The following is a 26036-nucleotide window of genomic DNA, read 5'->3' as shown; positions in this document are numbered from 1 at the left end:
TAGGTTCCCATCAGCTCAACTGTATTAAACCCTAAATGTTGGGACACCTGGGTGGCTGAGTAGGTTAAGTGTCTGCCTTCAGCTCAGGTCATGATCTCAGGGTCCTGGGATTGAACCCCACATCGGACTTCCTGCTCAGCAGGGAGCCTGCTTCTCCCTCTGCTGCTCCCCGTGCTTGTGCGTGCGCTCTCTCTCTGTCATACAAACAAAATCTTAAAAAAAATAAAAATAATAAAACCTTAAAAAAAAATGACCCAAAGGACAGCCATTCTACAGTATATAAAAACAAGAAGCAAAAGTATATAATATTAAAATTATGCTTCTATTAATCAGTGTTTCTGTATTAAACTTTTAAAAATAAATTATCTACTGATCTAATGACTAATCATTAATTAACCCAATTTATTATCTCAGGATTTCAAGTTACCTAAGGATTTTGGAGTTATGCATAAACTTACATGATACGGAACATACTTACCGTTGATATAAAAAGTCTGTCTGAATAATTTTTTCATTTTAGTGGACGGAAATTTACATTTTTCATAAACTTGCATTATTTTATAGCAGTAATGCTAGCTTATTTAATCAGTAAACCAATATAAGAAGCTTAAGAAATTCGGATTACCTAATCTCTTCATGAGAAGGCAAATCTAAATGTCATTAAAAAAAACACACATCTGTATTTTACTTAACATTGACAAATCAGTGCAAAGACTTAATAACTGTTTTTTTCTTTCTTAAACCAAAATTATTAATCTAACCTGATTTCTCCAAAGGCTCATCTTAATTATATAAATTTATATTCTTCAATTGTATGTAAGCCAGCAGTTTTTGTAAGAAGAAATTTGTTCCTTAAAAGTCCAGCACATATTAAGTATTAGAGATTTGGGGCTTTTTTTAATTCGGGGGATTTATGCAAGGGCACATTTATGTCTATAGACCAATCAGAACAGAAGTTCTTTAATTTAAGAGACATTATAATGGAATTTATTAATACCCTCCAGAAGTATGAAAACCTTTTACACGCAGACAGCAACATATAAAGGCTATTTTAAATTATAGTCACATGGACGCATAGAGAGCTCATAGCTTCAGTTGTACATCTCAATCACTGGTTGAAAGTACAACAGAAATACAAAAATTCACTGACCCAGAACTCAAAAATCAGTTCTCCCCCCAGTGGACACAAAGTTCTTAATTAATTTGAGCTCACAAAGGACAAACAAAAAGACCAAAAAAACTGGATTCTCTTTCATCTCTCTTCTAATAGAGACTAGATCTCCATCATCCAATAGGTATCATCAAATGGATATACCATAAAACCAAATTCCAATCATTGCTGCTAGTAATGTATAATAATTTATCAGGCATGCAAAATTAGAAACAAAAACAAAATTTTTAAAAATGAGTAAAAAAGGAAAAACAGACAGTAAACTTACTTCTATAACCACTTTTGTATTTACTCCAAAAGCCAATAAAATATATGCCTGGGCTTAAACAACCCTGAGGTGCACTTCCTTAGCCATACAATTTGGCACCATCGGTTGAGTACACATCAGTTGGCATCTCCATGGAACCTTAAGAGTTCCTATGCTGAAGTATAGGGCAGGATTGCATACACAAAATCACATCTCTCACACACAAGTGTAAGATGAACCTATGTCAAAGTTTTATTCAATCCATTAATTAATGAAGGAACAGATGTCAAAACCGAACAGTTTATGAGAAACTAAGTATATACTAATAAAGAAATCATTAGAATTGCAGAGTTAGATACAAAACTGAACAATAAATCACAACCTGTGGCATTATCTGGCCCACCAGATAGAAATTATTTGCATCTCTACCACACAAAAATCTACAAGTTAACCTCTGCTCCTACAGAATTGTAAAATAGCCCAGTCAATAGAAAGGTCCAGAAAAGGAATAAAACAACACCCAGTAATCTCTTTGTTTACAAGGTTTGGATAATTTTTCTCATAGGAGTGAGATATTGTAAATATTGCATGGAACATACTTACCTTAAAAATTTATTCTTTTATCTGAAATTTATATTTAACTGGACATCCTGTATTTTATCTTTTAGCCCTAATAAGAAGTTAACAAAAATTTTAACAAGTCTGTACAATTCCGTTGCCAACAATGTATCTCTTAAATCAATGGCTAGTTTCATATCCTTCCTTGCCTAGATAATTAAGTGGTATTTTTTACCCCGCTTCTATTCTTTATATTTACCACTGGAGGGCGCATATAACGCACAATCCACTGGATTCCAGGCAGTAAGGAGACCACAAAAGCGTTTCCACGTTGGATCCGCTAGGGGACCATTCGGAAACCTCTCTGATTTCACAACCAGGATCACGCGCTCACTAGGCATCTGTGCGCACGCGCACAACTTCTCCCAAAATACATCCGATTGCGCAGGCGTTCCAGTGAATGCGCAGCCGCTATTGGTAAGATTGACGGGAAAGAGAAAGGGAGAGGGTGGGGCCACGGGGAGCGCGCACGCGCTGTGGCTGAGGACTGGAAGGTACTGGGCGCAAGTGAGGGTTGGTGCAATTTGAGTTCAACGCGCTCGGTGGAGATGCCCAGCAGGGGGTCGCGGCTCGAGGACGGCGCCGGGCTGTTCTCTGCAGACCACTCGACGCTACACAAGCAGGATCTTAGCAGCAAGGTGAGTGTGGGACGAGGCGCGAAAGTCCGGACTTGGCTCCGCTCTTCACCGAAGAAGGTCCCCCGCGCCACATGGCCCAGCCTAGGCTTTGCCCTGCTGCTTTGCTCCTTTTAGTCTTAGCATTTGGCAGCTAGAGTTAAAGGGAGACCATGAAATTTACCCCAAGATTAGACCCAGCTGGTAGTGGGACAGAAGTTTGGTTGGGATCTTTTCTCCCTACTCTTTTTAAACTGTTAGAAGTACCTCCTACTCCAGATCTATTGTGGTGTTTCCCAACTCAGAAAATGCCACCACCATCCATTCACTTGTCCATGCCAATAACTTGGGAGCTATCCTTGACGTCCATCACGAAGACCTACCAGTTCTACTTCTGAAGCTCATTTCGATAAATCCCGTTGTCACAGTGTACACACACCATCCTAAACCAGCCATCTTCATCTACCATCCGGAACCCTGCATAAGTTTCCTAACTGGTCACTCCTTCATCCATCCTTACCTTCTTCCAATCTGTTCTCCACTTTAGGCAGAGCAGTGATCCTAAAATATGTATCTGATTGTCACTGTTCTATCCAAAAAGGCGCGGGGCGGGGGGGCGGGGAGGGAGCAATGTACATCTTAACTGCCATAAACAGACAAAACGTTTCAAAATATACTGGAGATGGGAATGGTTATAGCCTTTCAAGTATTAGATGTCCTAGATTTTACTTTAGTTCTGTCCCAAACTAACAGTGACATCTCAAGCAAGTCTCTGATCCCTCTGTATCAGTTTCCTTGTTTAAAGTAAAGTGAAATGTATACCTGCTATTTCTAAAATGAATGGGGATGCACTGTTCAAACACAGATCTGAAGGAGGTTATACAAATTTGGTCTTGGAATTCAATTCAAATCTAGCCAATTACTGCATTGACTGGAGAGACAGAAGTGTACACACCATGGGTAGTGCATTTTCTAATCACGTATAGCCCACTCCAATTACTACCATAGCAAGCCATTTATACTGATGTATGACAGATCTCTGAGGTGTGTGAGGTAGGACAGAGATTATAAATCCTACTTTTAGAGGTACTGATGACACAATATCATGTTCACACCGTAACTGCCTTTACTGAAAAGAGTTAGAAATTTCACTTCCACTTAGTTGTGCCTTGTGCCCTATCCTACTAATAAAAAGTGAGGTATAGTTCAACAGTGCCAGCACCATTCTACTCTTTGAAACGTAAAGAGGAATAAAGCCAAGATGGAAAGTAATATGCCTTACTGCCCCAGGTAGGGCATTTATACTGCTTACTTGTTCTGAACGTGTGGCTACACCATTCAGTACATAAATCATGAAAAGCATTGATATTTCATGACGTGCTATTAAAAAACAAAAACATAACTTAAATCATTGAAAACTGATACTACTTTTGGTGCATATTGTCTATGTTAAATAAAAGGCACAGACTTTGTTTAGTAACTGTGGCCTTTGCATGAATGCTGGTTACCAACCCCAAACCCCTTATCTGGGCTCAGTGGGCTTTTTAACACCTGTCAAGTGTAATCACTGTTTCCTTTTCCACCTTTCCCCCAGCTGCACCCCCACACACTGCTGTTCAAAAAGAATCTTTGTATTCACAGACTGCCCATTTGGGCAACCAGTAAATTATAGCACCTTATCCCATCTCTCTAATTTTAAAAGGCCCTCAATCAAGCATACTTTGCTAGCCTCTGATTTAAGAAGTTTTTCTTTATTTCATTAGATTAAAGAACAAAAAATTGTTGTGGATGAACTTTCTAACCTGAAGAAGAACAGGGTGAGTTATTAGGATAATTCTGAATTGTATGTGGGAAGGTTTGATTATATCTTATTAACTATATACTAAAGTTAAAAGAATTATATATAAGATTTATATTTACATTAAAATTTGCAAAACTTCAGCATCTTTTTTAGTTCCATTGCAAAAGTGAAAAGTGTCCAAGATTTTATACACATAGTGGATATCTATATGTTAATTATAGTTGATAATTTTTTTTTTCTCATCATATGCAATTTGCACTACTAATTATACAATGGTATCTTGGGTCTGTAATCACTAATGGTATTGACTTATACTTGAATTTGGTGTTTTCTTTTGAAATAAATAACCATTAAATATATTAAGAAAGGAAACTCTGCCTTAAAATGAATGTGGATAATTGTTGAAAAAACAAAAAGGATAAATTGCTTCCCCCCCCAAATTTTTTTACACAAATCATCCAAATTTAATGCCATGTGCATTCATGTATTCATAAACAAGCTACTGCTTTATGTGTACTTATACTGTCAAAAATTACATTTTAAAGTTCAGGAAGAAATGATTTTGAGCCCTTTAAAGCATTTGATAAGTAACAGGTTGGTTAAACATTTCTGATATTGTCCCTTTTAGAATTTAAGGCACAACTGACACAAACTTTCTAGAGGGCAAGTTGGCAGAATGTATCAAAGCCTTAAAACTATGTAGCACTTTGACCCAGTTCCATTTATAGGAATTGATATTTATGAGTCATGAGAGTGAACAAAGATTTAGTTACAAAGAACTTCATTGCAACATTGATCTATAAAGTTGGTAATATCTTAAATGTCTAAAACTTGAGGACTTATCAAATAACCTGTAATGTTCACGGAAACTGATAGTTGATATATGCAGAGAAAATACATTTCACCTCAGTGTTAATGGTAGCAGTTTCTAGATGGTAAGATAATGGGTGACTTTTGTTTACCTGTATTTGCTAAGGTATTGTTCTGAATATATGTTATTGAAGTTCAAGAATATACAATAAAAGAGTTCAGAGTTTTGACATATACTTTTTAGATCGAATCCTGATATTAGCCTAAATTATGTTTTGCAGAAAGTATATAGGCAGCAACAGAACAGCAACATATTCTTTCTTGCAGACCGAACAGAAATGCTTTCTGAAAGCAAAAGTAAGTTTTTTGGGTGGTTTTTTTTGGTATATTATATAGAAATGCATGAAAAGTCTTTTCTAGGCTTTCTGTAGAAACTCATGGTAGTGCCTAAATTATACTGTATATATCTGAATGTTTAAATATATATCTGAAGCTTGGATGGTGGTATATCAAGTAAAATTAATGCTGTGGTTTGGGTTTTCTTCAAGGTAGCCTTCCAAAGATGAGTCTACAGTAAAAATAAAATAAAATAAAAATATATAAGTTGTGTTAGAAAGCCATAATTATTAATGTGTGCTTTAGAATTTTTGGCAGGTCTAGGTGCGAGAACTGCTCTACCACTTTCTCCCTTTGTGACTTTGAGTGAATAACTTTGAGCCTCCAAAGTTTTTTGGGATTTAAACAAGAGGGGTTAGCCCATAGCCCAGTGCCTGGGCCAAAATAAGCATTTGATAAACAGATTATTTTCCTAAAAGATAAACATTTGTCATTAGAAGCCTGTTGTAACACAGTGCATATACTCAGGTGGTTTGATCTTGGTAAATAGCCTATGTTGCTGTATGAATTACCAGGGAAAGGTCTAAGAATTTTCATTTTACTTAATATTTCTTCTCCCCTCCCCCACAGATATACTGGATGAACTGAAAAAAGAATACCAAGAAATAGAAAACTCAGAGAAGACCAAAATCAAGAAATAGTCAACTTGATTTCACACAACAATGTGTGGCATTTGTTGTTCTGTAAGCTTTTCTGTTGAGCATTTCAGCAAAGATTTGAAAGAGGATTTACTGTATAATCTTAACCGACGGGGACCCAATAGTAGTAAACAGTTGTTAAAGTCTAGTGTTAGCTACCAGTGTTTATTTTCTGGTCATGTCCTTCACTTAAGAGGTGTTTTGACTGCCCAGCCTGTGGAAGATGAAAGGGGTGATGTGTTCCTGTGGAATGGAGAAGTCTTTAGTGGCATAAAGGTCGAAGCTGAAGAGAATGATACTCAAATAATGTTTAATTACCTTTCCTCTTGTAAGAATGAAGCTGATATTTTGTCGCTCTTCTCAGAAGTCCGAGGTCCTTGGTCTTTTATATATTACCAAGCGTCCAGTCATCATCTATGGTTTGGTAGAGATTTTTTTGGTCGCCGTAGCCTGCTTTGGCATTTTAGTAATTTGGGCAAGAGTTTCTGCCTCTCTTCAGTTGGCGTTCAGACCTCCGGAGTGGGCAGTCAGTGGCAAGAAGTTCCAGCATCTGGAATTTTCAGAATTGATCTCAAGTCTGCTTCCATTTCCAAATCTGTGGTTTTAAAATTGTACCCTTGGAAATCTGTTTCTGGGGAGAATGTTATCAAAGAATGTGTTAATAGCCTGATTCAGATTTCAGCAAACTTGCCTGCATTTGCATCAGTGGTAGCAAATGAAGCCAAACTGTATCTGAAAGAACCTGTTGTTCCTTTAAATATGACGTTACCACAAGCTCCCCTTGAGATTCCTTGCAGTAACACCGCTAGTGTCCCTCCTACAAGGGAAACACTTCAGGTCTTTCTTACTGATGGACACACAAAGGAAGTAGTTCAGCAATTCATTGATGTCCTGAGTATCGCAGTGAGGAGACGTGTCTTGTGTTTACCTAGGGATGAAAACCTGACACCAAGTGAGGCTTTGAAAATTTGTGATAGGAAAGCAAACGTTGCAATCCTGTTTTCTGGGGGTATCGATTCCATGGTTATTGCAGCCCTTGCTGACCGCCATATACCTTTAGATGAACCAATCGATCTTCTTAATGTGGCTTTCATGACTAAAGAAAAGACCCTATTAACTGGTTTTGACACAAAGAGGAAAAAACAGAAAAGTCATTGTGAAATATCTTCTGAAGAATTCTCTAAAAATAATGCTGCTGGTGGTGATGATGATGGTCCTGATAAACAATTCAGTGTACCAGATCGTATCACAGGCAGAATGGGACTAAAGGAACTACAAGCTGCTAACCCTTCCCGGATTTGGAATTTCGTTGAAATTAATGTTTCTCTGGAGGAACTGCAAGAATTAAGAAGAACTCGAATATGCCACTTGGTTCAGCCCTTGGATACAGTGTTGGATGATAGCATTGGCTGTGCAGTCTGGTTTGCTTCTAGAGGAATTGGTTGGTTAGTGACCCAGGATGAAGTGAAATCCTATCAGAGCAGTGCAAAGGTATGGCACGGCAGACACACTGTACTCAGAATTTCTGAGCCCTCATTTTCACCCTTTAAAGCTATTAGCATTTATATTGCAAGAATAGAGCATATTTTAATTGCATTTAATCTACAGTGCGATGTATAAGACAAAAATTGGGCATATTTTTACTATTTTATGACTATCCTTGTGTTTTTGTCAGAAAATGTTATTTTTGAGATGGTAACTTTTTAAGCTTTGCTTTTATTTTTGTCATTTTCTTTATCTTATGTTGGAAGTACAGATTTCTTTAAACTGTTACAGGTAGTTCTTACTGGAATTGGTGCTGATGAGCAACTTGCAGGTTATTCTCGCCATCGTGTCTGCTTTCAGACACACGGAATGGAAGGATTAAATAAGGAAATTGAGATGGAACTGGGACGAATATCTTCTAGAAACCTTGGTCGTGATGACAGAGTTATCGGTGATCACGGAAAAGAAGCAAGGTAATTCTACTTATGTAAGTGCTGTGGGTAATTTTGTAGAGACACTAGACTGTAAAAGGAGATTTTTCGGTTCTTTTTCTCTGGAGACTGTTGAAATGAATAACCGTAGCAACAATACTATCTTGGCCTTATATTACAAACACCGTCCATCAGAGGGGAAGCTGGGGAGGGGTCAGGGGAGCACTTGTTTTCCAGAACTCATATTCTAAGCGATGTCTTTTTGGTAATTTTCAAAGATAATAACAATGACGTGATTGTTTTCCGTAGTACAGTGGAAAAGACTGTAAAACTGAGGTAATGGAATGCTGAGAGAGGGTATTTAAAGGGTTGGGTTTTGGGACGCCTGGGTGGCTCAGTTGGTTAAGCGACTGCCTTCAGCTCAGGTCATGATCCTGGAGTCCTGGGATCGAGTCCCGCATCGGGCTCCCTGCTCAGCAGGGAGTCTGCTTCTCCCTCTGACCCTCCCCCGTCTCATGCTCTCTCTATCTCATTCTCTCTCTCAAATAAATAAATAAAATCTTAAAAAAAAAAAAAAGAAAATATAGAAGTTCTATATCTATTAAATATAGAATATACATAATTTACATATATTACATACCACAATGTAAAAACTGTAAAATGTTTTCCTTTTGAAGGGTGTATGTATTTGAGAGAGAGAGAGAGAAATTCAGTCTTTTATTTCAGGTAGGTCAGAGAAAAGGGAATTTATTTTATTTAGTAAAAGCAGTTGATTCTAAAGGCCCCATGTGATACCCTTATGTAAAAGTGCATATGAAGAATGTTTCAAACAGCGGATACAGAATTGTGATTTAACAAACACCACGATAGTGGCTAGATCCAATATCAATTTATTATGTATTTTGGCATACATATTAGCAGTGCTCGGTTGATTAGATTATCTTATATATAAATTTGTTTTTGTAATTAATTCATTTTTACAAAATATTCCACATAACGGGCGCCTGGGTGGCTCAGTCGTTAAGCGTCTGCCTTCGGCTCAGGTCATGATCCCAGGGTCCTGGGATCGAGTCCCACATCGGGTTCCCTGCTCGGCAGGAAGCCCGCTTCTCCCCCTCCCACTCCCCCTGCTTGTGTTCCTTCTCTCGCTATCTCTCTGTCAAATAAATAAAATCTAAAAAAACAAAAACAACAACAAAAAAAACCACAAAATATTCCACATAACGAATGCCTTTACCCTTTCCAGTCTCTCTACATGAGCTAGAATAAAATGTAATAAAACAGAAACACTACTGTAACAGTACTGCATTTAAAGAATTGGAGGGAGAGTTTTAAAGTATTTTAAACAAAACCCAGAATTTTGTAGGAAATTAGGGAAGCCAAAGGGCAGAAAATTATTTTTTTTAAATAAAACAGTACTTTGTTCTGTTAATACCATTTGCCTCCATTTAAATGGCTTAAAGGTAATCAAACAATTTTTTTTTAAAGATTTATTTATTTCAGAGAGAGTGTGCACGCACCCACACAGGCACACACGGGGGGAGGGAAAGAGGGAGGGAGAGAAGCCTCAAGCAGACTCCCCGCTGAGCACGGAGCCTGATGCGGGGCTCAATCCCACAACTGACCATGAAATCATGACCTGAGCCGAAACCAAGGATCAGACACTTAACGGACTGTGCCACCCAGGCACCCCAATTTTTTTTTTAAAGATTTTTTTTTTATTTATTTATTTGAGAGAGAGCACATGAGAGGGGGGAGGGTCAGAGGGAGAAGCAGACTCCCTGCTGAGCAGGGAGCCCGATGTGGGACTCGATCCCGGGACTCCAGGATCATGACCTGAGCCGAAGGCAGTCGCTTAACCAACTGAGCCACCCAGGCGCCCCCCCAATTTTTTTTTTAAAGATTTATTTATTTCAGAGAGAGAGAGAGTATGCAGGAGTGCGAACAGGGGGAAGGGCAGAGGGAGAGGGGAAGCAGACTCCCTGCTGAGCGCAGAGCCCCACTGGGGCTCTGTCTCCTGACTGGGAGAGCATGACCTGAGCTGAAACCAAGAGTCAGACACTCAACTGACTAAGCCACCCAGGCGCCCCTAAACAATTTTGATAACCATAAAATTTTACCATAAGTAAATGTTTCACAAGTTCAGGATTATAGAGCCCTTCTGTATTGATTTCATACCTCTAAAGTTCATTTACTTTTGACATGATAAAGAGCACACAGATTGAATAATTGAGTCAAGACTGTACTTGTGGGGCACTGGGTGGCTCAGTCAGTTAAGCATTTGCCTGTAGCTCAGGTCATGATCCCAGGGTCCTGGGATCGCATCCCACATCAGGCTCCCTGCTCAGCGGGGAGTCAGCTTGTCTTTCTCCGTCCCCACTCCCCCACTCTGCCCCCCATTCGGGCTCTCTCTCAAAGAAATAAATAGAACCTTAAAAAAAAAAAAAAAAACTGTACTCGTTTTCCAAGGCATCCCCAAAGAAACCTTGTGAAACAATTTGAGATTATTTCTAACCGTAGGCCTAATTTATTTATTTTTTGAGGCAAAATTTATTTTGTAGCATATTATTAAAATTAGTCATATGAAATATTTGCCTATGTGATTAAATTTTAGCTGTAAAATTGTGTAAATAACCAGAATATTTTTAATTGAGAAAAACAGTGCCATCAAAAATTAATTTGATGCTATAAATTTTAACATTGAATAAAATGTAAAAAATAATCATAACACATTGGTTTTATTTTTTTTTTTATAGTGGTTATATTTATCTATTTATTTTAGATTTCCTTTCCTGGATGAAAATGTCGTCTCCTTTCTAAATTCCCTACCGGTTTGGGAAAAGGCAAACCTGACTCTCCCCCGTGGAATTGGTGAAAAACTAATTTTGCGTCTTGCAGCATTGGAACTTGGCTTAACAACCTCTGCTCTTCTGCCAAAACGGGCCATGCAGTTTGGATCCAGAATTGCAAAAATGGAAAAGAGTAATGAAAAGGCATCTGATAAATGTGAAAGGCTCCAAGTCATTTCCTTAGAAAAGCTTTCTATTGAAAAGGAGATTAAAATATAATTCTTCACAATGTAACAATATTTACTGAATAATGATTATGTAAAAATAAAACACTCTGCTGCTCTATTATTATATAATGTGGTATTAAGGTTCATTACATGAATTTTTACTTAGCTATATAACTTAATATAACCAATTTAGTCAAATTAACCCTGGAGAAAAAGAGATAATACTTGAAAGAACAACTTGGATGTTTGAAGCTGTGATACTAACATTACTTTGAGCTCTTACATGGTAATGTCCCACCACCAACACTAAAAGAAGAAAGCAGGTTTTACCGACCCTTCTCTTGGTAGCTACACGCAGAAATAACTCAGTTTCTTGTTGTTAGGAGCCTGGCTGAAACAGCTGTTTGACAGATGAGAGAACTACGGTTTAGAGAAGCTAAACAGTTTGCTTGAGGTTCACACTCCTGAGCAACACTTGTTACTTCTGTTACATCTCTTTAGGCAGCTAATTTTCCCACTCAGAGCTTCTGATGATTTTAAGCGTTCTCCTGTCCCCAAAATCTCTAGCCTCTCTCCTTGCCTCATTCTCAGCTCATGACCTGGGCTTTTCACAGAGAATCAGTCATCAGGACAAGAAATGCCTACACTTTCCAACACCAGAACTTCTTTTTTTTGTTTGTTTTTTTAAGATTTTATTTATTTATTTGACAGACACAGCGAGAGGGGGAACACAAGCAGGGGGAGTGGGAGAGGGAGAAGCAGGCTTCCTGCCGAGCTGGGAGCCCGACGTGGGCCTCGATCCCAGGACCCTGGGATCATGCCCTGAGCCAAAGGCAGACGTAATGACTGAGCCACCCAGGCACCCTCCAACAACTGTCAAAAGGCTGTGTCTCCACCTGTTCTCTGTATCCCAACCCTTCTTGCCTTATAGGAATCTTACATTCCTCTCTCCTGTATCTTCAGCCTCTTTGTAGGATCCTTCCTATCATCATTTAGTGTTCTGGTCTAACCAATTTAGAATGCACATACCTGGTTCTGTATCTTCCTCTGCTTATCATCTCTTGCCTCCCATTCCACACTCACCCTCTGCACCTTTATGTCTCAACTCCACTCTGGCCTGACATCCACCCACATTAGTCAGCTGTGACAACCATACCAAGGTCACTGGGGTCTATCCCCAATTAGGACTGACACCCTTTCTGGACATGGACATACTTTGATTCTTTTATTTATTTATTTTTATTTTTTATTTTTTTTAAAGATTTATTTATTTGACAGAGATACAGTGAGAGAGGGAACACAAGCAGGGGGGAGTGGGAGAGGGAGAAGCAGGCTTCCCGCTGAGCAGGGAGTCGGATGCAGTGCTCGATCCCAGGACCCCGGGATCATGACCCGAGCTGAAGGCAGACGCTTAACGACTGAGCCACCCAGGCGCCCCTTTTTTTATTTTTTTATTTTATTTTTATTTTTTTAGATTTTATTTATTCGTTTGACAGAGAGACAGCGAGAGAGGGAACACAAGCAGGGGGAGTGGGAGAGGGAGAAGCAGGCTTCCCGCTGAGCAGGGAGCCCGATACCGGGGCTCGATCCCAGGACCCTGGGATCATGACCTGAGCCGAAGGCAGACGATTAACGCCTGAGCCACCCAGGCGCCCCATACTTTGATTCTTTTAATCTTGGTGGGAAAGCAGTTTTAGGATACTGACAAACAGAAATCTATCAGAGACTTTCACATGCTCTGAATTTATCCTCTGGGAAATGTAATGTTCAAACCATATTTAGATACTAACTTTAATAGCTTTCATCCTTTTACCTGAGGGCAGACAACTTCAAGTATCTATGTGGTCCCGAACACCAAATTGACATTCCTCCTATCAGGAATAAACTAAGAGGTTTGCCTAGCAGCCTAGATTTGAATATAATAACTTTTATAGTGACAATATAGTTCAATACTAAAAACATCTATCATTTATACAGTGATGATTATGTGGCAGGTGCTACTTTATGAGCTTTGGATGTATTAATCCAACTGAACTTCTGTAGGGAATTTCCAGGTCATCTGCTCCAGCATTTTGTTTTGTCCCCAGAGAGCCTAATTCTTTAGAACCTTCTTACTACTTAATTCCGTAAACCCTGGGATGAAGTTCTGTGTTAGTCCTTAAAATAATTTTCCCAAGATTTGAGACACTTAAAACAAATCATCTGGTACTGAGCAAAAAACATGTCAGTAGAAGAATCTATATAGATTGTTCATAAGTGCAAACATGCAAATCTGTTAAAGAAGCAGTGACGTTTTTACATCCCTGCCCTGGAACAGCAATCATAAATTTCTAATACTACCTCCATAGCAGCTAAAATCATGACATGGTTGGACTAAGAGAAATTCTGCCCCCCAAAAGTCACTAAAACACCCATGTTGGTACACTCAGTGGAAAAGTTTAAGTTATCCCCCTTGACCTAGCAGCAGCAGACAATGAAGTTGGGCATTCCCTTATTCACGAAACATTTCTCTTGGCTTCTGTGCCTGAACTTGATTTTCCTCCTGCCTTCCTGACTGCTCGCCCTTTGTGTTCTTTGCTGACTCCATCTTCTCCTCCTGACCTTTAGATACTAAATTTCCCGTCCTGGGTTCCAAACTTCTCAATTCTTTCCCTTGGTGATTTCAGCCACTCTCTTGGCTTCACTCACCCTAAGCTTGCCCAAATGTATGCATCTACCCCAACCTGCCATTCTTAGCCTGGACCTGACATGTATATTTAAGGCATATCTGGCATCTCTACTTAGTTCTGTCACAGGTACATCAAGGTCAGTATGTCCACAGCTGAACTCTTAATCTTGCCCTGATTCCCCATTTCTCCTGACAGAAATTTGAGTGTCATCTGGATAACCATTTTTTTTTTTTTTAAGATTTTATTTATTTGACAGAGAGACACAGTGAGAGAGGGAACAGAAGCAGCAGGAGTTGGAGAGGGAGAAGCAGGCTTCCCGCTGAGCAGGGAGCCTGATGCGAGGCTCTATCCCAGGACCCTGGGACCAGGGCCTGAGCCGAAGGCAGACGCTTAACGACTGAGCCACCCAGGCGCCCCTAACCACTTTCTTTTTTAAACACCACCCACATTCAATGTTGCCACCTCATTATTTCTCAGATCCATCCACAGCCCTGCATCTCCACTGCCACACACTCTAGCCTGTACCTAGCATCTACTGCCACCAACCTAGCCCAAACCTTTAGAATAAAGTTCAAAATCATTAACTCAGCAACCGGGGTGATTAGGCCCTCACCTGCCTCTATGGCCTAATTTTGTGCCCATCGTCTTTCTAGTTCTTTAGGCAAGGTTTTGTTTGGTTTCTCAAAAAGTTCAACTTCCTTCTCAACTGGATTCTTCATCACCTGTTGTTGCCTATCCCTGGAAAGCTCTTTCTCCAACTCTGCTTGGATAGCCCTTTGTAATCTTCCAGGCTCAGTTTAAAATATCACTTCCTCCGGGCAGCCTTTCCCAGCCCCTGGTCTCCGTTTGATTTCTTTCGTGTGCTGTCATTACATCTCATATTTATCACCCTGTTTAAATATAACTGTGTGACTATCTGTGTAACTATAAGCCCCTTGAGCTAATGTGTCTGTCCTGTTCTCCAGGGTCTCCAAGTTCCGGGACATGGTGCTTGGCTCATAATAAGCGTTCGATAAATGTTTGCTGAGTGGAAGAATAATGATGCAGGTGGGATTCCAACTCAGGAACATGGCGCCTTCACCTCTGCCACTCTGGATTTGCGTTTTCCTAGAGGAAAATCGTGAAAGTGAAAAGTGATGGGGAAGCACAGTGCTCAGAGCATGAGGCGGGATTGAGGGGAGGGGAGGGGCTGGGACACCTCTCGGAAAATTCAGCAGGGCCAAGCGAGCGCCACGCCGGCCGGAAGCACTGCCCGCGGGCGCACAGGGGCGCCCCCTTGCGGCGCGGCAGAGCTGTCCTCGCCCGAGGACCAAGGGCTTCCGCGCGTGCGGGTTCCGGCCAGAGGCGGAGGGCTCCCAGGAGGGCCGCGCAATCGCGCGCGGCGAGCGGGCATTCCCCGGCGGTCGCTGCAGGAGAGTCCCTCTCAGATCCTACCTGCAGAGGCTCCCCCTTGACCTTGCCCACCAGGGCCTTCTGAAGGTGAGAAGCCATTCAGGGCGACGGCTGTCCCCGGCTCCCACGAATATTCTGGGGACCAGAGTGGACGCAGCTTCCTTCTCCTGGACAAGAAAACAATCATTCCAAAGTAGGTTTCTTCCCTTCCCTGTGCTTTCCCCCCTTTCATGTCCATGTGGGTGTAGGTCTTGGACCAGACCTGGGTTGGTTCCGATTCTTTAGGTGTGAAACCATAGGCACGTTCTGTAACCTTCCTAGTCTCCATCTCTGCGTCTACACAGTGGGGATACCAAGTCCTACCTCGAAGAGTTGGCTTCTTCAAGTGTCCTGTCTGAACTAGCAGCATCAGCATCACCTCTAACTTTTCTGAAATGCAAATTACCCAGCTCATCCCAACAGACTGAATCAGAAACTCTTAAGCAGGGTCCATCAATGTTTTAACAAGCTCTAGGTGGTTTCGATGCAGGGCAAATGTTAAGAATCACTGTATGAGAGGCGCCAATTAAATGAAATAAGTAAAATATTATGTATAAAGAGCTGGGCAAATAGTAGATGCCCAAAAAATAGTGGTTATGATCATTTTTATTCCAAGAACAGAAAGGCATTTAGTTACATAGAAACAGAAAGTTAAATAGGCTCTTCTTGTTCCTTTTCTTTTAAGCAGGTCTTTATTTTCTTGCTTTAAAAAAACTAAAAACAAAATAAACATATACAAAAAGGCTTCTCCAACAAAAAAGAATAGGTATGCAACAGTACCTTCTCTATAAACATTTCTTTTTGACATACTTCTTAGTATCTTTTGACTTTTGAAAAGCAGAACATGATTAATGTTTAAAGATTTCACTTTTTAAATTGTTTTAATTCAAATCTCAACTTTCTTATGGTGTAATTAGTTTAAGACTGAAAATCGTAATAGAACTGCCATACGGTCCAGCAATTCCACGTCTGGGATTTTACCTGAAGAAAATGAAAACATTAACTCAAAAAGATATATGCACCTCCATCTTCATTGCAGCATTATTTACAATAGTTTAGATATGAAAACAACCTAAGCATCCATCAACAGATGAATGGACAAAGAAAATGTGGTTAAATGTATACAATGGAATATTCAGCCATAAACAAGAATGAAATCTTGCTATTTGCAACTACACGGATGGAACTTTAGGGCATTATGCTACATGAAATAAGACAGACAAATACTGTATGATCTCACTTATATGTAGAGTTAAAAAAAAAACACACACACACACAAGCTCATAAATACAGGGAACAGATTGGTGGTGGCCAGAGGAGGGGGTTGGGGGGTTGGGGAAGCTGGAAGGGAGTCAAAAGTACAAACCTCCAGTTATAAGTAAGTCATGGGGATGTAATGTATAGCATGGCAACTATAGTTAGTAATACTGCACTGCATTTTGAAAAGTTGCTGAGAGAGCAAATTTTAAAAGTAGGTATCACAAAAAAACAATTTCATAACTATGTATGGTGATGATGTTAGCTAGACTTATTGTGATCATTTCAAAATATATACAAATATTTAATCATTGTGTTGTAGACCTCAAACTAATGTTTATGACAATTACACCTCAATTGTTAAAAATGTTATTAAAAAAAGATTGAAAACTATCATGGTTGACCATGAAACAACCTAATACAGATTTATTTGAGAAATCCAGCTTCATTACCATGAGAAATTTCATTGCCTGTCTTTTCCTTTATGGTTTATTGCAGAAACTTCAGAAAGGCCACCTACAATTAGTAAGAAATGTTAAGATTACCCAAAAAAGGATTACCTAGACTTGATCAAATTCAAGATGAAGAAACCTACCTGGAAAACTTAGCAGTACAGAGAAATGCTTCTGCTTTTTTTGAAAAATATGACCGGAGTGAAGTACAAGAGTTGCTAACTACTGCCCTAGTCAGCTGGTTGTCTGCCAAAGATGACGTCCGCTCTCAACTGGACCTCCCATGTGGAATTATGACTCAAATGAATAATGTAGGTTTCTCCACTGCCATCCTGCTGACTCCTGTGGACCCTACTGCCCTCTTAGACTATAGAGAAGTCCATCAAATCATAAGGGAGTTGGCTGTTGGAATTTATTGCTTAAATCAAATTCCCTCAATCAGTTTAGAAGCTAACTATGATCAGAGTTCTTCTTGTCAGTTACCACCAGCTTATTATGATACCAGAATTGGGCAAATTCTGATCAATATTGACTACATGCTGAAAGCACTGTGGCATGGACTATACATGCCCAAAGAGAAACGCGCCAGATTCTCTGAATTATGGCGTACTATCATGGACATTGATCCAGATGGAAAGCCTCAAACATATAAAGATATTTTTGCAGAGTTTAGTTCTGCAGGTAAGAGAATCTAACATGCTTTATTTTTATTGGAAGCCATCTTTTTATTTAAAAGTAATTTATCTTTGTCTCAGTTGGAGTTTTCAGTTTATACTCCTTGTCTTACAGAGCCTAAGTAGGAAAATCAGTAATAGAGCCAAGAGTAGAATTCGAGTGCACTGAGAAAAATCTCCAAACTTGGAAACGAAATGACTGCCAGGTTGGCTAGTCATCTACACTGCCATTTTTATAAACCTCAAAAATGAATGATAGGAGAATTGAAGTTAAGGATAGATGTGCATCAGCAATCTAAGCTTTGGTATTTTAGTAGCATTTGGTTTAATAAGTATTTGTTCTTGGTTCACCTAACTTTTAAGTTCCTTCCTTCTTAGGGCCATATTTCTCTAAAGCCTGTATATTCACAGCAGATACCACTAAATCCTGGTGAATCTCCCCAATATATGTAAATGTTTTATTGAGCTATTAAAAAAAAAAAAATCCCCTAAGTTCCTTTGTAGTAGGCCAAGTGGAATGGGGAGTAAATTGGGAAATGAGTGGTTCAGTGTTCCCAACTGCTTTCGTTGATTAAATATATCTAATCATTTTCTAAATAGATTTCACAGTTTGTGGGCACAGGCTTGAAAATAAGTCTCAATTCTGGTAAAAAATGTGTTAGAATTTCACTTGAAGGAGCACAGCAATAGATTTTACATAGATTTTAATCTCGCCTGAAACTAAAAAAGGATGACAGTTTGTCCTTTGGGAATGAAATGTCACTCAGACGTTTCCTTTCTTGGCTATTCTGAGAACAGATCTGTTGATTTGTGTATTGCATATAAATTGGCTGCACTTTAAGGGGGTTGATATTCAATATATAGTATTTTCAATTTTTATTCAGTTTTTTATACATAATCTTAATAAGTTTCTGCATAACCTCACTAAGGATGAAAAGGATTAATATTCTCCCCTAATTAGCCAGATTTCCCTTGGCTAAATAGAACTAATAACAGAACTTCTTAATGGTAGATCAGGTGAAAATGAACCACTTTTTATCTGAATTGTACATGTAACTGGAGAGAAAATTACCTGAAAACAACTTTAGTTTGTCAATGTAAGTCTGGTTACTAAAGCAAATACCTTGAAAACAAAATCAGTGGTTTCTTAGCTTCTCAATAAGATGTGGAAGAATTGTGATCTTTTGAATATTTAATACAGTTACTATGGTAAGGTAGTTTCATGGAGTTGTTTCATTGTTTTCTTATTTTTTTCCTTCTCTGTCATTGATAGCTAAGTCAAAAATTATACACACACATACAAAATGTACATATATGTGTTCATAAAGGGCTCTAGTTTGATTTATTCATTTTACAAATTTTCACTGAGTTTTTATTTCTAGCTAAGACAAAAATAAGCCTGATGTTAAGAACAAGTTAGCAAAAAAAAAAACAAGTTAGCAGTAAGCTTACATAAAAGCTCCATGAAAAAAAGCCCCTTACCTGCCTTGTTTATCTGTGTATGTTTTGTGCCTAAGACAGTCCCTGACACGAAGTAGGCATCAACTAATATTTGTTAAATTGAGTTAAATTAATTGAATTGAATTACACCCCTCTCTTTTTTAAAGATTTATGTATTTGAGAGAGAAGAAGCATGAGCCTGGGGTGGGGGGCGAGGCAGAGGGAGAAGCAGACTCCCCACTGAACGTGGAGCCTGATGTGCCAGCTCCATCCCACGACCCCGAGGTCATGACCTGAGCTGAAATCAAGAGGCGGCTGCTTATCCGACTGAGCCACTCAGGCGCCCCCGAATGACACCCCTTGAGGGGATTTCTACCATTACCAGTTGATCAGGTTGGAAATTAAGTCTACCAGGGATGTTCTAAAGGGATTTAATAATTGTGAACTGAGGGAGCAGCTCCTCAGCAAACATGTCCAGTCAGGGTGATGTTTAGGTACAATGGCTACAATTGGGCAGTTATTCCCGACCACCACCCTCAGTAATACACATCACCGAACACTCCTGAATCTTGGTTAGGACCTGAACCACAGAAGTGAGTGTTTGCTACCTATACTATTTACTGTATCTGCGGCTGGACTGCTGTGATGTTCAGGTACCTGAGAATAAGATTTGCTTGATGACAGTCAGCAGCCTGATGCACTTGCTTTGGGTTGGGTTTTCAGATATGTTGCCTTAGTGTACCAGCAAGCAGTACAGTCTCTTGAAGACAGTACTTCTGTGTCTCAAGGGTAGTTTAGATAGCTAATAGCTCTCATTTCCATGCAGGGTAATCAACTTCTGTTGAGAACAGGCCCGAGTGTGGTGAGTATAAGGCAGAAATTCTCCTCTGGGAGAGAATTACTCAATCTGTGATGTCAATGGAGTAAAAGCTAATGCTACCTGGCTAAGTGCAGAGTACCATAGGATTGGAGGGTCAGTAGCTTCTAAAAGATTATAGCTGGAACTGGAACTAACAAATCCCTTCTTGTTGTTCAGGTCCTTGAGGTGATAAGGTTGAAGAAATGCAAAGTATTGCCAGTAATATCTAGTGAATTCCATTCATTTCTGTGTTCCCTTGACAGTTCCCTCTTAAAGGACACTAACATTTTGGCATTATGTAGATGCATTATTGAAGAGAATATGGCACAGCCAAAGTCTTAAAAACATGTTAGTGTTTGCCCAGAAGTACTATCATTACTGGTAGTTTAGGACCTCCAAGGCTAGCTCAGGTAATATAAATAAAATATAGCTAAATTAAGATGTCCTTTTGGTAGATGATGACTGGAAGTTGTCAAGTGATCCATTGGCTGATCATTGGAAGACAGCAGGAAACATTGCACAAGCCAGATGATGTCTCTCTTTAATCAAATGGCCAAAATGTATCTGGAAAACTAAGCTGCATGGTTTGCCCTTCCTGACCGAGATGATGGCAGGAGTTTTGTGAAGATTTGAGCTCCATGGAGATTAAGGATCAGCAGGAATTGATAGTGGTTTCCAATGATGTTTGAGACTTGAAAATCCTGACAAAAATTGGGTTTGCTTTTCTTCCCCTTTTACAAAGATTACTTGGAACCATCATTCCCACTTGGTATTTGTCAAGCCAGGCAAAGGCCAGAGTTGAGAGATTTGACTGGTAAGGAAACAACATGCCCTTTTTAGATTCAGATAATTTTTTCCCCAGTTACATGTACAATTCAGATAAAAGTGGTTCATTTCCACCTGATTTACCACTAAATATGCTTCAATGGTATAGTGCAAACAATAGTGAATGGCCAAGCAGAACACACACAAGACATGTATTGGTGAAACTCATAGAAGCAGGAACAGGTATGGGTTCCCCATCATGTACCACATTCGAAGCATCACTGTGAAATCTTGCAGGGCCAAGTGTCAGACTTGGGGACAGGAACCCAGACTCAGGCTGTGAGGCTTTTATGCTGCATGATCAAGGAAACACCAGGTCAGAGGCCAGATACAAGAGCAATGTGTATTAGCCTAGGTTACCCCCAAATTAGAGCCTGAAATGAGGGCTAAAGTCAGGGTAGTTTATGGGAAATGACTCCAAAGAACAGAAGTGAGGGACAGGAAAAGTGAATAGAAAAGGAGGGAACATCCATCCAAGGATGCGCTGCTGAGTTTTCACCCCTTGGGCCATGGAGGTCCATTTTGTAGGGACTCTCTGAGGAGTCCCATAGAATACATTTCAGAGTTGTCAGCTCAAGGGATAGAAGAGGGCAGTATGTATCCCCTGGCTCCTCTTCTCTATTGGTCAGTGCCCTCACACTCTAGATTTGTTCATGCATCAGAATGACTGGATGGGTTCCATCAAAAGTCTAACACAGCAGTGGTAGGGAAGTCCCAGGGCAAAAATAAGAACCATGTGGTGCATCAGAAGCAAAGCACATTCAGGTTATGTCTTTGTGAAGCTGGTCAATGCAACAACAGCTGGAGTGAAAAATACAGTCTAGGAGGAAGTGAGGTAAAGAACAAAAGGTGTCTGATATACAGTGTGACTCATGGAAACTTGGCTCCAGCCCTATCCTCCTCAGTGTTTGAGGTAGAGAAGGAATACCACTCCTCCACTGACTTGATCAGAGAACTGGGATCCAAGCCTTGTAGCTATATGATGACAAGCTAACAGCAATAATTTCTAGATCATCACTCATATTTGGAGAAATGGCACTGCCATGACTGGGAGACTGGGTTCAAGCCTTGCAACTGACTATGTCATTGCCTTAAACATTGTGCTAATGTGGATGTCCAAGGAACTTTGCAGGAGGCCAACTCTTTTTCTAGGAGGGCAGACAGCTAAGAATCAGTCTGGCCATGTTAAACTTTCTTTACCTCTCCGATTTGCAATTTACAAAACGACCAACGAACACCACTTTTTTAAAAAACAGTAGCAACAGCTGTAAAGAACAGAGCACACCAAAATCTGGTCATATTATACAGTTTTCTGTAGGGGATTTTATTTTATTTATTTTAAGATTTTATTTATTTGACCAAGAGAGACACAGCGAGAGAAGGAACACAGCAGGGGGAGTGGGAGAGGGAGAAGCAGGCTTCCTGGGGAGCAGGGAGCCCGATGCGGGGCTCGATCCCAGGACCCTGGGATCATAACCTGAGCCGAAGGCAGATGCTTAACGACTGAGCCACCCAGGTGCCCCATGTAGGGGATTTTAATTATGGAGGGTTTCTTGATCTGAGTAATTCTTGGATTCTTTGATTTATTACATTAGGTTTGTGGGATGAGGGGAAAGAAGGAAAACATATTCTTGTGATAGAAAAATGTGGAGGGGATGATTTTTAGTTAAAATACATATATATATATCTATATCTATCTATCTATAAAATTCACAACTGGTAAAGTGAAATGGTTTTTGTTGTTTTTCTTCATGCCTCTGTTCATTCCCTGTCCCTTATCTGTAATTGGCTTCTCCCTGTCACTTCACCTCACTCTTCCACATTCTTCCCCAGGTTATTGCTACTCATTTCTCAAGACTTGATTCAGATATAGCCTCCTCTCTTCTATGCACACTGTATCATTTTTGTGTTGAAATTACTGATTTCATCTGTCTCCCTTATTAGCCCTTAAGCTCTTCCTCAAGAGCACAGAAAAGTAGGTCTTTTTCTTCTTTAAATTCCTCAGCACCTCATACTGTGCTTGGCACAATGTAAACTTTCAATACATGTGGAAATTAAGCAGTTAATAACAAAGTGTGAGAGAAAAGGAATTGAAGGAGACTCTAGAGTTTCTAGTTTGAGGAACTGATAGAAAAATAGCATTAACCATGAAAGAAGGAAAGATTTGGGGGAGAGGAAGGATGAATTTAGTTTAGGAGTGTTTCTGTGACCTTCAGATAAAGACATGTATTAGGCATTGAGAAAGAATCGAGTTCAGGAGCAAAAGCAGGGCAGGAGATAAGACTAAAAGAAATTAACATAGAGGTTAAAACAATGGAGTCTTGTGTTTCCTCTTCTTCATCCTCCAAATTTAGTTATATCCAGTTTTTTTTATTAAATCCTTTCTCGTTTTTTTACTTTATTATGACTTTGTACATATGATTTGCATTACGTGTTGGGATCACATTTCCTTTCTTTAATAACTTTATTTGGGGGGACATGAACTGTGTCATTTAAAAAAATTAGCTAAGTTTTCCAATTCCATTTCCAACTCCTCTCAGTAAAGTCAAATATCAGGTGGTGCAGCAATTACATTTTTTCCCTTAGAGATGTCTCTCTCCACACCTTCAGTCTCCTCTTTCTATCTAAACTGGCTGATTCTTTTCTAGGCACTTTCGGTTATGGCTTTCCAAAATCCTTTCCCCCATTCTCAGCCCTCCGCCACTCTGCCCCGCCCCGCTGCCTCCTACACCCCTCGCCTCCCCTTCCCTCCCCTCCCTTCCCGCCTTTCCTCCTCCCCCTTCCTCTTCTTCCCCTTCTCGTCTCCGCCCAAATTCAAGTCCCTGTTGTTTCACCTGAGAGGTTCTCCTCACCTGTGTGGAGATGCTCGCAGTTTGTTCTCATTTAGGAGTGCGGCAGGAACAGGGCTTGCTCACTGGTACACTGCACTGTAGTGGGATCAGAAAGAAACCTTGTCCTTTCACTGGGGAGCCTCTCCCTAAATGCTCTATCTGTAGGTCTTTCCTCTTTGATCGATCTGTTTCCTGCAGTCTCCTGCCTGGTGGAGGGCAAGTCCTGGGCGAGAGGAGGGGAAGGGACTTTGGATCTCTCTTCAGCGCGCAGACTCTCACTGTTCCCGGTTTTCAGCTCAGCTGCTCAAACCTTTTAGAGAAGAAGGAGGTGTTGTGCTATCTGGGGAAGGCGATCTGGGGGTTTCACTGCACCTTAATCAGACTTTGAACCAATCTTTTCTGCTCCTCCCCCTCCTTTTTTTTTTTTTTGTAATTCTAACGCTAGGACCTGTCCTCCGAGGTTCCACGTGCTTCCAATTTCTAAGCCTCCTCCCCCTGCCTCTCCTCCCCCTGTTGGAGTGGGGGAGGGGGTTAATTCTAACACTAGGACCTGTCAGTCAGAGAGGTTCCACGTCCTTCCAATTTCCTGCCTTTCTGTGGTGAGAAGAATTGACTTGCTGCCTATTGGCTCCAGCCACCTCAGGCTCCAAAGTTTTAGAGATGTCAGCAAATACTATGGCTTATGTTCAGATTCTTTTAGAAATACTTTAATACTTTTCAGAAATACTTTAATTTCTTAATTTAACTTTTGCAAAAGGGAAGTGAATCATAGTGACCGTTTAAAAATCCAAGTGTATTCTGGCTTTTATTTATTTATTTTTTAATAGATTTGAGGAAGGACAAAAAGGAAAAAGAAAGGGAGGCACATTGATCTATCATTTGCACTTTTAAGGCACATATGTTACAGACTCCACATTTTCTATCAATACATATTTTATGATTCTATGCAGTTTTCTCAAGCTTAGATTAAGGGTAACATAAGTGTAACTGTCCTTAAAAAGATAATTTGACAACAAGGAAGTCCTTAATTTCATCATAAATAGGAAGAAAATGTAACAGGAAATTTGTCACTTAGAGTAAAATCAAGTTTTAATTCTCATTTATTTCATCACGATTAGTTAGCAGGAAAGTTCTCTATTGTATATGTTTAGCTTCTGATATCAGCAAAAACAAGAAATGTGTAATAGAAGGCTTGAAAAAGCAAATTATACTTTTAGCCAAGTGAAAAACTGAATCCCTGCTTAAAGGGAGATCACATTTTCTTGTTCTTCCATAGTTACCCTGATTAAATATGGGACTTACATGTGTTTCTTGCCTCCAAAGAGAATGGAAATCTATTCTAATTCTACAAGCTTTCATCTTCCTTTACTCTGCATGGTTACCACTCATCCACGTGCTTTTCATCTTTAACAAATTTTTTGGCATCTCATTATCCCTTTATTGTCACTTTAGTAGGATTTCAAGATGAAACCCGGTGTTCAATCTCCTCTATTTATACAGAAGCCAAGTATGATGTTTTCACTATCTACATTTTTTTTCTTTTACTGTTAAGGTCTGATTGATATTACGAAGGATCCAGACTTTAATGGAATCTATGATGAAGACATGAATGAAGATCCAACATATAACCCCAATGGCCCTGAAGAAAAAGCTGTTTTTATGAAATATGCTGAAAACATTATGCTAAAATTAACATTCAGTACCACACAAGTTCAACAGTATGAAAATGTTTTTATATTTGAAACAGCCTATTGGCTTACTAATGCTATAAAATGTAATCAAGATCATCTTGATATTTGTACCTACCAGAGACTACAGCAAAGATTATATCTTCAGAAAAAGATTATTCAAAAACACTTTGAGAAGAAAAAAGAAATCAGAAGAGGGATAGGATACCTAAAGCTAATATGTTTTCTGACTCCCTTTCTACTGAGTTTAAAAAAGAAGATGAAAGTTCCATATTTAAGTAGTCTGCTTCCACCTTTTTCAGGTAAGTGTTTCAACAAAAATCAAATATAAAATAATTATATATATGTAATTTGTATTTATTTTGTTTTTTATTAACATATAATGTATGATTTGTTTCAGGGGTACAGGTCTGTGATTCATCAGTCTTACACAATTTACAGCACTCATCATAGCACATACCCTCCCCAGTGCCCATCACCCAGCCACCCCATCCCTCCCACCCCCCTCCACTCCAGCAACCCTCAGTTTGTTTCCTGAGATTAAGATTCTCTTATAGTTTGTCTCCCTCTCTGGTTTCATCTTGTTTCATTTTTCCCTCCCTTCCCATATGATCCACTGTCTTGTTTCTCAAATTCCTCATATCAGTGAGATCGTATGCTGATTGTTTTTCTCTGATTGACTT

At 39.6% G+C, this 26036-nt stretch overlaps 3 protein-coding genes across 3 annotated transcripts in view; all 3 read left to right on the top strand.

Moving 5' to 3' along the window:
- The first annotated feature begins 2493 nt into the window (after positions 1-2493).
- ASDURF (ASNSD1 upstream open reading frame) lies at positions 2494-6570 on the top strand. Its single transcript, XM_031037164.2, has 4 exons — positions 2494-2674; positions 4414-4467; positions 5543-5618; positions 6228-6570. Exons 1-4 carry the CDS (start codon positions 2585-2587, stop codon positions 6296-6298), a joined length of 291 nt encoding a protein of 96 aa, XP_030893024.1. The 5' UTR covers positions 2494-2584; the 3' UTR covers positions 6299-6570.
- ASNSD1 (asparagine synthetase domain containing 1) lies at positions 6320-11356 on the top strand. Its single transcript, XM_081813981.1, has 3 exons — positions 6320-7786; positions 8072-8253; positions 10994-11356. The coding sequence occupies exons 1-3, from the start codon at positions 6320-6322 to the stop codon at positions 11277-11279; spliced, it is 1935 nt and encodes a 644-aa protein (XP_081670107.1). The 3' UTR covers positions 11280-11356.
- Positions 11357-15065: 3709 nt separating this feature from the next.
- ANKAR (ankyrin and armadillo repeat containing) overlaps positions 15066-26036 on the top strand; it is a 65763-nt gene continuing 54792 nt past the window's right edge. The window contains exons 1-3 of the mRNA XM_081813994.1: positions 15066-15481; positions 17083-17717; positions 25218-25655. Of these exons, the coding sequence (XP_081670120.1) occupies positions 17117-17717; positions 25218-25655 (1039 nt within the window). The 5' untranslated portion in view covers positions 15066-15481; positions 17083-17116. The remainder of the gene's footprint in view (positions 15482-17082; positions 17718-25217; positions 25656-26036) is intronic.

The sequence above is a fragment of the Leptonychotes weddellii genome, chromosome 3 (assembly GCF_054177405.1).
Source record: "Leptonychotes weddellii isolate Sample4059 chromosome 3, ASM5417740v2, whole genome shotgun sequence".
In the NCBI taxonomy this organism is placed as follows: domain Eukaryota; kingdom Metazoa; phylum Chordata; class Mammalia; order Carnivora; family Phocidae; genus Leptonychotes; species Leptonychotes weddellii.
The sequence above is the reverse complement of the archived record's forward strand: the minus strand, read 5'-3'. Positions and strand labels throughout refer to the sequence as shown.